This window comes from Oreochromis aureus, linkage group 3, assembly GCF_013358895.1.
Source record: "Oreochromis aureus strain Israel breed Guangdong linkage group 3, ZZ_aureus, whole genome shotgun sequence".
In the NCBI taxonomy this organism is placed as follows: domain Eukaryota; kingdom Metazoa; phylum Chordata; class Actinopteri; order Cichliformes; family Cichlidae; genus Oreochromis; species Oreochromis aureus.
In genome coordinates, this window is record NC_052944.1 from 44,742,465 (window position 1) to 44,756,798 (window position 14,334).

Here is a 14,334-nt window from a genome sequence, read left to right on the forward strand (position 1 = left end):
TTTTTCATTCTGAGAAAAAATTTGAAATTTTGAGAATAGTTGAAAACTGTTGTTGTTTCAACACAAACTGCGTATACTCTCTACAAAATACCTTGTGTAGATGACTTAGTGAAAAAATCGGCCATGTTGCGATAAAGTATGCATCCTCTTTACTGCTTGAGGGTGTAACCGTCAGTAAGTTTGTATCTGTCCGTTACAAGTCATTTCACTTCGTACAAATCCACTCTTAATTCTTGTGGTGTTGACTTTTTGTGATATTGTTAGATTGTGAATTTCCTATTTTTAAATTTTACTGTTGTAAGGATCAGTTTTGTGCCTTCCTCTTTTTTGTGTTAGTGTATCTTTGCTTTCCTGGTTTATTTTGGTAATTTCTTTTATTCTCTGTCTTTACAGTCCTCATATTACCCCTATTGTCTTCACCTGCTGTGCCCTATTCCCTGTGTTTGATTAGGATACACAAAACATTTCCTGTATATGACTATAATTGTAATAAAATGATAAAATATTAGTGCGGAAGAAATATCAGATTTCTTTTAGAAGCTAACTTGAAAAACTTTTAAAAAAGAACCCAGCAGTGGCTGTTTTACCATATTAGTGCTTGGTCATAGGGGGTCAACTGTATTTACAGTATAATATAAAGTGCCATGAGGTAAATGTTGTTGTGATTTGGTAATATATGAATAAAATTGAATTGAATTAAATATAATTGAATAATGTGATAAAAGTTATCACTTGTGTGTTCAATAGTAAATAAATAAGTAAAGAAATAATAAAATTCAGCGAGGAAAATCTCTACTCTGTATTTATAATTAATGACTGTATTCTGTGTATTCAGCCAACCTGATGCTCTGTATATGCATGTTTGTATTTATATTGATTAAAGTTTATGTTACAGTTAATCAGTGATCAAGATTTTTATGCAAGTATTTATTTTTGTTTGTCAGTTTGACATTTGCACATTATTGTTCAAATACAAATATAACACATTAACTAAATTTAGGGAGACATATTTGTGGAGTGGGGTTGCTGCCTTATACAACCATCACAGAACGTACAGACACATAAAGAGTCGACAGAGGAGAGGCACAAAGAGAGAAAACTAAACTAATAATAATAATAATAATAATAATAATGATAATAATAAGGCTGGTGTTTTTTTTAAATCATTATAATGGGTTAGTCTTAAATTTAAACATTTCATGGATGACTGACATATGCAGAAAAAAACTTGATACTGTTTTTGTTGATTCAGTAGTTTTCCAACTCATCCAATGCTGAAACTTGAGAACCAGGACAGATTTTATGTATAAAGTCATAATCATCAGTTGACTAATGACATGATGAGAACATATAAATTCCACACAGAAAGTTTCCAGTGGATTTGAATCCAGAACCTTCTTGTCTGTTATAGGGAAACCACAGAACTGCAGATGAGCTCATCTTACTTTTGAACTGTTGTGTAGTGGGCTGTTTCCTGATTGGTCTCTTGGATGCTTCCTGTCTGTATCTCTCAATGCAGGCCGTGTAAGAGAGTCTGATTGGTCTGCATTGAGAGACCCAGGAGGAAGCGAAGGAACAAATCCAGGTGTCCATTTGGACTCTGTAAGGCCTTGTCCACAGCACTCTGGTAGAAATGTATTGCCAAATACTCTTCAGCCTGTATTGAGGCTGTTTGCTCTTCTTCCAGCAGGTTGATACCAGAGTTGGTGAATGTCAGATGGACATGAAGAGCAGCCAGAAACTCCTGAACACTCGGTTGGATGAAGCAGAACACCTTTTCTTGGTACAGCCCTCTCTCTTCTTTAATGATCTGTGTGAACACTCCTGAGTACACTGAGGCTTCTCTGACATTAATGTCACACTCTGTCAGGTCTGATTCATAGAAGATCAGGTTGCCCTTCTGCAGCTGCTCAAACGCCAGTTTCCCCAGTGCTTTAATCATCTTCGTACTCTTTGGAGTCCAGTGAGGATCTGTCCTTTCCCCTCCATCATACTTAATATTCTTCACTTTGGTCTGAACAACCAGGAAATGGATGTACATCTCAGTCAGGGTCTTGGGCAATCCCTTTTCCTCACTGCTTTTTAACAGGTTTTCCAGAGCTGTAGCAGTGATCCAGCAGAAGACTGGGATCTGGCACATGATGTGGAGGCTTTCTGATGTTTTTATGTGGGAGATTATGATGCCGGCCTGCTTCTCATCTCTGAATTTCTTTCTGAAGTACTCTTCCTTCTGTGGGTTACTGAACCCTGTGACCTCTGTGACAGCATCTATATATTTGGAGGGGATCTGACCCACTGATGCAGGTCTTGTGGTTATCCACAAGTGAGCAGAAGGAAGCAAATTCCCAGTGATTAAATTTATCAGCAGCACATCTACTGATGCAGACTTTGCAACATGAGTCAGCATCTCAGTGTAGTGGAAGTCCAGAGGAAGTCGAGCCTCATCCAGACCATCAAAGATGAAAACAACTTTGAAGTTTTCAAAGTTACAGATTCCTGCTTCTTTGATTTCACTAAAAAAGTGATGAACAAGTCCAACCAAGCTGAACCTTTTATTTTTCAGCAGATTCAGCTCTCTGAATGTGAATGGGAATATCAACTTTATGTCCTGGTTAGCTTTGCCTTCAGCCCAATCCAGAGTGAACTTATGTGTCAGGAATGTTTTCCCGATCCCAGCCACTCCCTTTGTCAGCACTGTTCTGATTGGTTTGTCTCTTGCAGTTGATGTTTTAAACATGTCTTCACATCTGATTGTTGTTTCACCTTTACTGACATTTCTTTCAGTGTGTCTGACCTCATGTTTATTATTGACTTCTCCACTCCCGCCTTCTGTGATGTAGAGCTCTGTGTAGATTTGATTCAGGCTGGAGGAGTTTCGTGCTTTAGAAATCCCCTCAAACACAGGCTGTAACTTCTTCTTTAAGTCAGATTTAAGTTTAGACCCAAAGTGGGGATGAGTGTTTTCTAATGGAAAGAAAAATAATTAAAATAATGTTTCAAAAGAAAATATTAGAATTTCTTGAGAATGCATTTATGAAAAGGAATCCTCTTACTGCTCAGCAGACAGACAGCGAGGTCCTTTTGATTCATTTTATTCAAGAAGTGCACTGTGAGTTTCAGAAATGCTTCCCTTCTGCTCCTTTGCTCCTCGTCCTCATTTGGACTTTCTGACAATTCAGAGAATTCTGGATTCAGAGAATTCTTCATCCTTGTTAGCTCATTCTTCACGAAGACAACGATTTCATCCTCCAGCAGCTGAAACAGATCACATTATACAATGTAAATGCAGAAGAGACCAAATCTATATTGAACTAAATTAGAGTCTGTTGATACAAAAGGTGCTACAGGGACATGATTGTGAAGAGTGGAGGTTGTTTTACAAACCGTAAACATAGAGTCCAGGTCAGTGTGATTTTGGTGGCCAGGCTGGAAAATGGGAACATCTGAGGCTTGTTTGACTCTGTGGAAAAAAGAAAGTTTTTTACTATTATACAGTACGCACAAAGACATACGAAATAGGAAAGTGAGGTGCTTTTTTCTTTCTTTCTTTTTTTGTTGTTTGATTAACATCTCAATACAAACACTACTATGTTGTAAAATTCTCAATGTGAACCTGTTATGTCCATTTCTAAATCTTTTGTAAAGGAAAAATGGTTTAATCGCACGCATAGATGCTGCAGCTCTCTGCAGGTGCTTTGTTTACTGTGCGATGTATATGTATGTGTGTGGTTGTTTGCTTTCAACTACTGCTGTGTGTTGGGTGAGTCGACTTATACTCATCAGAATCATCTGATCTTAAGAATAAGCTTTGAAAGGACCGTAGCAGCTGTACAGGCATCATGGTAACAGTTGTATACCTACCATCTATGCTAAAGCTATCATAGCCATGGATAAGCTGCTTAAAGCACTTAGTAGCCAGCATGACTAACCCTGACGTACTGCACATCATAGCTGAGTATTTCAACCAGGTTGTGCAACAAGCGGTGTAAATGTTGTTTACACCCCTCGTTGGACAAAGATAATAGCAACATCCATAGAGGAAATAGAGCACGTCTTTACCACATTTGTGTCGTTGTCTGTCAGATGATATGTTCAGTGACAGTGTAAACATTGAGGGCAGTGAACCTCAGAAAGGCAGCCAAACCAGATGTAGTGACCAGGAGGGTCCTCAGAGAGTTCAGATCAGCTGTCCAAGGCCTTAACTGAGATGTTAAAAGCATTACTTCCCTAGTCCTTCATCCCACTATGCCTGATTTCAGCCACAATCATCCAGCTGCCCAAAAAGACCCACCTGACACCTTTTACAATGATGTGTTTTGAGGTACTGATCCGACGCCTCCCTCCCAACGTTTGACCAACTTCAAACTCATACAGAGCCAACAGATCAACAGAAGATGCCAAGATTACAGCAGTCCCCACTACCATCTCCCACTTGAAACAACATTGGTGTTACGCTTGGCTGCTCTTTATTGACATTAGCTCCATAACATCATATTCCTGGACAGAGTGACAGTAAAACTACTGAATATTGGACTTCATTCACCTCCTGCTCGATCAGAGATTCTTTCGGTGTACAGAGAAGCAGACTGGTGCCCATCTTTCCACAGCCCTTAATCTTAATACCAGCTCTTTACAAGGTTTTGTGTAAATCCTCTACTACAGACAGACAGTAATTTTGAATATCATGTTGTAAGAACAATAGCAAATGAATGCAGAATTTAATGTGAGGTGTTGAGTGTGATACCTTTCCATGTTGGTCACAGGCTGCAGTCACCTGATCAAAGAGAGAAAATTGTTTAGAATTGTATTTTCTCTACATCTTTTCCCAATTTCTGTATGGATCGTTTTTGGTTTGTTACAAAGACAGTGAGCTATCTCACAATTATAAAATTGGTATAAAATTAGCATCCAAGTAAACCTGAGTCATTAAGAACTAAAGTTGAGTATGAGTTCTTAAATCTATGAAAATAGTTCAACAAGAGAGTACTGCTTCTCAAAACTGAAAGAATTTGGGTTAAGTCTCAACAGATGTAGCTCATCATATCATTAAAAGATCTGACAAATCATGAGTCATCAGCTATTTTATATAAGACAAGTTTTTTCTTTCGTCAGATGACCAGTGTGTGTTATGTAGGTCACATAATTTTATTATCATGCTAAAATTAACAGAACTCTATCCTTAAACTATTCCGTCTTTTTTTCTCAGTTTTGACTCTCCAAAGAGAACGATTTCAGTCGGTCTGTGTGGAAACTTCCAACAATAACCAAATAAAGAATCTTCAAGAATAATAAGTCCATGTATATGTAGAAATATATTTCTCTTTAGTAAAAGTAATTCAAAACTTACCAAATCTTCATCAGCGTTGTGCTTCAGCCTGCAGCTTCACTTTCTGCAGCATGTGAATGCTCTATATATGTTTTGCAGGTGCCGACACGCCTTCATGGTTCAGACTGGTTATACTAACAGAGCAGAGTTCAGATGTATTAGATTACGATCTAGTTCCTCATGACTTACTGTTGGCACTGTGTTCTTTTAATGCTTTAAAACTAAAAACAATGAACTGAATCTCATTCCCCGCACTATGTATTGCATCACTGTTTTATCAGATCAAATGCTTGACCAACAACTTTAGAAAGTCTCGGGCACATTTAGTCATTTGCTGGTGCAGGGGCGATGCCTTGGGTTTGTTTTGTAGTCCAAAAACTCAGGAAAATGAACACATTTTTAAATCAAAATATTCTTGAGTCAAATGTGAGGCCATGTTTACAACAGCTATAGTGTGCCCTACACTGGGTCATGCAACGGGGTCATTCAGTTTAAATCACCCAAAAGTGATTCAAAAATCTACTAAATCAAGGTGTTTTTCTTAAATACATCTTTGATACTCTGTAATATGCAATTTGTGGTTGTTGTTTGTCTAAAGGTTGTATTTTGCATTATTTTGAGAAAAGGAACTAGACATTTTCTATTATAACAGACTTAAAATAAAATGTCCTCACAGTGTCTATACTTTATGTGAGGAAGACTCTCATTATGAAAAACCTAAACGGACCATCACACAGTTTTCTGCGTCTCACATCATTCTGTAGCTCAGGGTAAAGTGTTTGCATAATGATTGTAAGTTGTCTTATTAATCCTTTATTTTTATTTATAGATGGAAGTCTGATAATTTTGTTACCAGAATGGTGAAAAAACGTGAAGGGTTCAGAAATTCCTGACTGAATATAACAGAGCTGTAAACAACTGAGGCTCTGACTGAATTTCACTCACTCTGTGTCCTGAAAGCTGGGGCCATGTTGCTATGGGTGCAAAGTCTGACATGGGGTTAGATGTCACTGTGGGAACGAACACATGATGGATCAAAGCTTATGTTTGCAGAGTCTTCTCAGGTGTGATTTACTTGAAAATCAATTCTTAGTTCTATAAATGAAAAATGGCAGAACTCTATGAATCATTTACCAGCAGGATAAATATATGGTTTGCCTAGATTTTGTTTTACGTTTCTGTCCTGTCTTCATGTTTGATTTAGAGCATAGCTGACCTGATGATTATATTTGTGCAGTTAGGAGCATTTATAGTTATCCATTCAGAACAGAAAAGCCCTCTTTCTGACATTTTTAAAGTGATGCATGAGGAAATCCCATGTGCTCTCAATGTATATAAAGGCGGGCACGCTCTCACTCTCTCTCCCTCTAATGATGAAGGGACACGTGCATCTACGGATTGGACAGTTTGGTAGGAGGGATGGTCAATCTGAGAACAGAGACAAGAGGAAAGACTGAAGAGATGCAGTTAAATGCTGAATACTGAGCTCCAGTCAGAATAACAGTCTAGCAGTTTAAAACCTAACGATCAGTTTCAGTGAAAGTTCGTGTAAAGTTTTTTGATAAATGATTTGTACTTGAAGCTTAATGTCCACTGTGATATTATCCATGGTATCATAACTCATAAAGTATGAAGATGAATCAAATAATTCTTTGTTTTAGATTGTAGATTTCATTAGTGTCAGTACATTTATGACCACATGGTTACAGGCTCTGTGTTTCACACCTATTCATCACATCTATTAATTCAAATGTTACTAATGGTAACATTTGAGTTTGAAAATGTGGAGTGGCCAGCACAGTCTTCAAACACCATCGAGCTGGTTTCAGATGAACTGGACAGAAGAATGAAAGCAAAGCATCCTACTCAGTGTGTTGTAGCTAAAGGTCCAGCTGCTGCTGAACTCAGACACAGAGAAAGATAAGAAAGACGGGACAGGAGAGGAGAGGAAGAAAAGAGGTTCGATTTAATGGTAAGGACAGTGGCGGTCCTAGCCTGTTTGGCGCCCTGGGCGAACACTCCCTCTGCCATTTCCTTAGGGATTAATAAAGTATTCTGATTCTGATTGTTTCAGGATGACCTGCCATTATCCAATGACACATCTGCTTATCTGTATCTTTTGCTCGTTTCTCCTCTTCTTCTTTTCTCTTTTTTCTAAACTGAGCCCCTGATGACTTTGAACTTTTCTTGTCCATCTTCCATTGGTTTTAATTTTGCACTCCAGTATGAACACCCATCCTTCAACCCGAGGATCACCACAACCAGGGGCGATTTTAGCCCATTTTGGGGGGTGCTGAAGCACCCCCAAAATGAATCAAAGCACCCCCAAAGATTTCTTACTTTTTTTGGACAATATTTGCTGTTTGTGTGACACACTACTAAAATATAAAAAGCATACAGTACTTGTTTGAGACGTAACATTTTAACAACAAAAGTATAGACAGCCCCCCCTCCTAAAATGGTTTGTTCCAGCTCGCCTCTCCCCTACTCTGGGGCCGTTTATCAATGCCCAAGTACGCGAGTACGTACTCGCATTCTCGGTGAGTACGTACCCGCCGAGAACGCACGGGAGTACGTACCTGCCGAGAACGCGAGCACGGACTCGTCGGCCGTTTCTCAATTCTCAAGTACGCGAGCACGGACTCGTGATTTGTACAGTCGGAACACCTGCGTGCGTGATGATGTCACAGGTCCGGAGTTTTTACTGCCGTCCCCTCCTAATTTAACTGTGAGTAACATGTTATGAAGCTTAACTTTAATCACAGCCAAACCGGTTTACTCAGGAACAAATGAAACACTGAAATAAACCAAACATTAACATTTAGAAGTGATCTAAGTGACTTATATATCATTTTTAACCTCAGTAGTGAAACCTCTATTAATAAAAGTAGTGTACATGTACATACGTGTACATACCTTAATAAAAACAAGCAGGTGAGATGTTAGAACGCTTTTATTTCTATTCTAGTGGACCTTCAGTTACTCTTTATATAGTTAGGTAGGAGTCATGTTTCTTTTTAGCTGAAAAACATTACACCCAGGTAACCTTCAGTGTTGAAAACGTGTTTTCCGACGATGTTTGCTACCCTACAATCCGTCCTACTCTGTAGTAAAATCAGCGACATTTGACCGTCCTGTTCCTCCCACTGAAATGTATACAGCCTATTTAAAATCTAAAACTTAAAATTGTCTGTAGCTTCTGTTGTTACCACTGTCCTGTTTGAAATGGAATGAGAGAAGCTGGTTATTCTGTCATATGTGAATGTGCCGATATTAAACCCAGGAGTAACATTCAGGTAAAAGTGTAAGAACAAATGATCCATCAATCAAGAATGATGTTGGATCAGTGTTTCAATATTTATATTTTTATTAGATGTTCATGTGGTTTGGTTATTTGCATTTGGTTGAAAGTACACTGAGAGAGGACTTTTTTTTATTAGTGATCTTAATAGTACTTGTTTTTTCATATTAATTAAATTTTTTCATCTAATTGAATACAATCTATTTGTGTATGATTGTCAGTCCCAAGAGGGAGAGAGGAAAGAGGGGAACGTGAGGAGAAAGTGAAAGGTCAGGAAGAACCAGGTAAGGAAACAGACAGGGAAAAGTGACAGGCAAAACAGAAGCTGTTAAACTTCTTGAAAGAGTTGATCACCAAAAAGTGATAGACCGATTTGCCAACCTCAAGGTGAGGCCACATAGGTTAAAATAAAAGAAAAAATCTTCAGAGCCATAGTAGTATCTGCAGTAAAGATCTTTTCATACATTGTATACCATAGGCAAAGTTACGTCCATTTTTATAATTTTTTTTTATCAATATTTTGTACATCTGTACATTTCAAGGACTTTATTTTTTGGAGTGTACTTTTATCTATCTGTATTGTATTAAACATACACATTAAAAGTGAATCTCTGGCCCCAAAAAATGCACTCAGTTTACTTTTTACTCACCATGATCATCATTCATCTTTTTCTCCCAGTAATTAAGGTAAGGATATGTTTGTTTTTTTTATTCCAATCCATTCTTCATTTGCAGCATTTAAATACCCTTCATCTGATTTGATGGTTTTGTTACAGACTTTTTTAAAAAGTGTTTTGCTTTTCTTTCACACATGTGGGGATTAAATTGTGTTAAAATGTACAAAACAGTGATGTCATGTTTTGTGACGAGGACCCAGGCACAGAGAGACTTGATGAATTTAAGAATCTTATGATTTAATAAAGAAATTTGCAGACTTACACAGAGATGGTAAAATTATGATGACTGATAACGGAGACGAAGACATCATACGATGAGGACAGGGAGGAACAGGGGTTTAAATGCACCAAGGAGACAGTCAGAGAGAACTCAGGACAACTGGAGACATTTAAGGATGCAGGGACTGACAGAGACAGGGAAGAAATTTCATCGTGACGAGTAAAGTTTATCTCGCCTGGCTGGGCAGCTCTCTGGGTGCTCAGCACCCCCAAAGCTCTGATCCTAGAATCGCCCCTGACCACAACATAACCTAACAGGCCTACACCTTAGTTAACAGATTCACTTTGTCTAGGGTGTATTTCTGAGATTTCACACAACCCAGGATTCAAATCATGAATACATAATGGGCTTGGATTTACATCATTATGAATGAAATGTGCTCTATTTGGAAGCAGCCGGCCCCTCCCCTTTCGACGGGTTGTGTGTGAGACCTTAAATCATCAAACTGTAAATTTTAAATTGTTATTGATCCCTTTACCCCGAGTCCTAAAGTGTGTATTTATTTTCTTACTCTTCTTATATATATATTGTTTGTTTTCTTGCTCTGCTGTAACTGGAGCCTCGTCGTCTCGTCTCTCTATATACTGGACTGTATGTAGCGGAGATGACAATAAAGTTTACTTTGACTTTGGCAGCGAGCAGGCGCACCGAGGGCTCTCGCGCTCACTTTTCGCGTATAGAATTTCGAGTCTGTATCATAATGTCTGATGTTTTCGTGTTTGTTGGTTTGTTTTCATTTTGTTTTATTTTGCGAGTTGGTTATTAGATGCTGCTCCAGCCAGCCAGAGAATCCCCCGCCGCCCCGCCCTCTCCTCTCTGTGCCGCAAGCAGCAGGCGCACCTCGCAAACGGAGGGCGCCCTTACTCCCAGCAAATGGGCGATAGAAAACCGATCGGTGCCTATGCCATTCCCAATATGCGCTGGCTGATGTCGGGGTAGCATGACTACGAGCAATTTTTTTTTTTTTTTTTTTTTTTTTTGCGATGCCCGTGATGCCGCCCCGTCCCGTGTCGCCCGTATCAAAAACCGCTACTGCATATTTGCATGATCTGTCTGTCCCAGCTTCAGTTCGTTCGCTCCGTCTCTGAGCCTGTTGGTAAGTTGTGAAGGAGAAGTCCTCGTCCTATTTTTCTTTTGCTCCTATAAAAGCAGGGGTTTTTTTTAACTGACCTGTTTGTGATGTGTTCCTTGGCGTGAGGAGATTATTTTGCATGTTCACAATTTTATCATTTATTCAATGGACAAGTTTAATCTTTTCAAACTAACGCTTTTGTTAAAGGGACATTTCACCAGTGCAGAGACTCCAGCAGCTGTTTCCAGGCGTCACTCAAATTATTTTTAGCGTACAGTGGAGGTCAAGACAGGACAGACACGGTGACAGTTCATGTGTGTCTTAAATACTTCCTTCCTCTCTCAGGAAATCAGAACATTTGATCAGAAATAAATAAAAACGAAGGAAAAAAAGGTTGGGCATGATCTTCAGGCTCACGTGCAGCCCTGTGCTCTCATGCAGTTGTATTATTTTAAAAAGAATAATTTATTGACTGTTTTGCAAAGTGGTAAAAAAAAAAAAAAAAGGAAACAAATCCTTCAAACTGAGATTGTGCAAACATTTTAGCATTAAAAGAACTAAAACTGAAAGCACTGATGCAAAATCATAAACATCATATTACTGTTAATAAAGTTTATATCACCCTAATATTGCAGCAGCTTTTATTTATTTGCTGCTGAGTGGACTTATAAGAAGACAGCACTGTGATTTTAATAGTGTGAACTGAAGCCATCTGGTGGGCCTTGAAGGTAAAGATGGGATCTAGAAGAAGTCAGAAAATACAAAATATTTTAAGTTTAAGTTTAGCTGAATTTGACATTAAATATTGCTCTACTGCTACTACTATTAATAACGATAATAGTCAGGACCAGATGGAGTTTATTTAGGATCACAACTTTAAATTTTCATCTTCAAATTCATGATCCTGTCAGTCCATTTTACTCCTACAGGTATTGGAAAGTAATCATTACCAGAGTAATTTCAGAGTGAATGCACTAAAATAATAACATAACTAGAATAATATAAATAAGTTCCATGTTTCCAGCAAGTTACATTCTTGGTAAACACTTTTTTGGATGAACAAACAGGTCTTAGAGTCCAGAAATTCTATTCTTTGTCACTTGTATGTGTAACTTAGTTTGTAATGTAGCATTGGCTTCCCCGTTGTTACATAGTGGTACCTTCTTCACTCACAATTTTCAGTAAAAATTTTATATTGACTTGCCGCTGCTTTTGTTCCCTTGTTCCGATATGGAGATTACAGATGGGTGAAACCAAGATGTGCTCATGTTTCTGAGCTGATAGGATCCATTCACTGCAGAAACACAGGTTTGGACCAGAGATCAAACTGCTTTCACCAAAAAAAAAAAGAAACTCACACAGTCACTGACACTGAGAGGAGAAATGGCACAGAAAGGAGTTCAGCTGGACCGAGAAACCTTCTCTTGTTCCATCTGTTTGGATCTACTGAAGGATCCGGTGACTACAGCCTGTGGACACAGCTACTGCAGGAACTGTATTGAAACCCACTTTGATGAAGAGGACAGGAAGGGAATCCACAGCTGCCCTCAGTGCAGGAAGACTTTCACACCGAGGCCTGTCCTGGAGAAAAACATCATGTTAGCAGGTTTAGTGGAGCAGCTGAAGAAGACTGGACTCCAAGCTGCTCCAGCTGATCACTGCTATGCTGGACCTGAAGATGTGGCCTGTGATGTCTGCACTGGGAGGAAGCTGAAAGCCATCAAGTCCTGTTTATCTTGTCCAGCCTCTTACTGTGAGAAACACCTCCAACCTCACTATGATGCAGCTCCATTAAAGAAACACAAGCTGGTGGCCCCCTCCAAGAAGCTCCAGGAGAACATCTGCTCTCGTCATGATGAGGTGATGAAGATTTTCTGTCGTACTGATCAGCAGAGTATCTGTTATCTCTGCTTGATGGATGAACATAAAGGCCATGAAACAGTCCCAGCTGCAGCAGAAAGGACTGAGAAGCAGAAGGAGCTCGAGGTGAGACGACTAAACATCCAGCAGAGAATCCAGGAGCGAGAGAAAGATGTGAAGCTGCTTCAACAGGAGGTGGAGGCCATCAATGGCTCTGCTGATAAAGCAGTGGAGGACAGTGAGAAGATGTTCACTGAGCTGATCCGTCTCATCCAGAAAAGAAGCTCTGATGTGAAGCAGCAGGTCAGATCCCAGCAGGAAACTGAAGTGAGTCGAGTCAAAGAGCTTCAGGAGAAGCTGGAGCAGGAGATCGCTGAGCTGAAGAGGAAAGACGGCGAGCTGGAGCAGCTCTCACACACAGAGGATCACAACCAGTTTCTACACAACTACCCCTCACTGTCAGCACTCAGTGAGTCTACACACTCATCCAGCATCAATATTCGTCCTCTGAGCTACTTTGAGGATGTGACAGCAGCTGTGTCAGAGACCAGAGATAAACTACAGGACATTCTGAGAGAGGAATGGACAAACATCTCACTGACAGTCACTGAAGTGGATGTTTTACTGTCACCACCAGAGCCAAAGACCAGAGCTGAATTCTTAAAATGTTCATGTGAAATCACACTGGATCCAAACACAGCAAACACACATCTGTTATTATCTGAGGGGAACAGAAAAGTAACAAAAATGAAACAACAACAGTCTTATTCTGATCATCCAGACAGATTCACTGATTGGTGTTATCAGGTCCTGAGTAGAGAGAGTCTGACTGGATGTTGTTACTGGGAGGTGGAGTGGAGAGGGGGAGGAGTTGGTCTAGGAGTCACATACAAGAATATCAGCAGAGCAGGGAGCCTCGATGAATGTGGATTTGGATACAATGACAAATCTTGGACATTATATTGTAATACAAACAGTTTTCAATTTTTACACAATGATGTTAAAACTGTCCTCTCAGGTCCTCGGTCCTCCAGAGTAGGAGTGTACCTGGATCACAGAGCAGGTATTCTGTCTTTCTACAGTGTCTCTGAAACCATGACTCTCCTCCACAGAGTCCAGACCACATTCACTCAGCCGCTCTATGCTGGACTTTGGCTTTGGGATGATGGGGCCACTGCAGAGTTGATTAAAGTCAAATAAACAGAGAATTGATGTGTGAAAATAATATTGCACTGATTCAAACTGTACTTACATTTATATACCTTACATCAATATAAATCTGAATTTGTTCTTAGAATAGAATAGAATAGAATAGAATGCCTTTATTGTCATTATACAGCTGTACAATGAGATACAGAGCATCTCCTACTCAGTGTAAACATGTTGGGGGTACAGTTGTGCAGCGCTATATACACATGGACAGTATTAACATAGGGAAGAAGATGTATATATATATAAAATGTACAATTTACAAACCGTAAACAATATGTAATAAATAGTGTTATGTATGTACAGTTGAGTTATTGCACATGGAATTGGTATTGCACAGTGGTGGTCCATAGAGGAAGTGGGAAGTGGGGGGCTGTGTTATCGGTGCATGTGTGAGTTCAGGGTGGTTATGGCTTTGGGGAAGAAACTGTTTTTGAGTCTGTGGGTTTTTGTGCTGATGCACCTGTAGCGCTTCCCTGAGGGAAGCAGGCTGAACATGTTGAAACCAGGGTGGGAGCTCTCCTTGATAATGTTTGCTGCTCTGCTGAGGCAGCGGGAGGAATAAATGTCCATCAGGGAGGGGAGAGGGCAGCTGATGATCTTTTGTGC

General features: G+C 39.5%; 2 protein-coding genes across 2 annotated transcripts; one reads left to right on the forward strand and one right to left on the reverse strand.

The window, feature by feature from the left end:
• Nucleotides 1-947: 947 nt before the first annotated feature.
• LOC120438154 (protein NLRC3-like) lies at nucleotides 948-5,414 on the reverse strand. Its single transcript, XM_039608584.1, has 5 exons — nucleotides 5,348-5,414; nucleotides 4,745-4,774; nucleotides 3,385-3,460; nucleotides 3,054-3,255; nucleotides 948-2,964 (listed from the first exon to the last, which is right to left on the reverse strand). The coding sequence occupies exons 2-5, from the start codon at nucleotides 4,750-4,752 to the stop codon at nucleotides 1,511-1,513; spliced, it is 1,740 nt and encodes a 579-aa protein (XP_039464518.1). The 5' UTR covers nucleotides 4,753-4,774; nucleotides 5,348-5,414; the 3' UTR covers nucleotides 948-1,510.
• A 6,596-nt stretch (nucleotides 5,415-12,010) lies between these two features.
• Nucleotides 12,011-13,716, forward strand: LOC120438158 (tripartite motif-containing protein 16-like). Its single transcript, XM_039608590.1, has one exon. The coding sequence runs from the start codon at nucleotides 12,040-12,042 to the stop codon at nucleotides 13,714-13,716; it is 1,677 nt and encodes a 558-aa protein (XP_039464524.1). The 5' UTR covers nucleotides 12,011-12,039.
• Nucleotides 13,717-14,334: the final 618 nt, after the last annotated feature.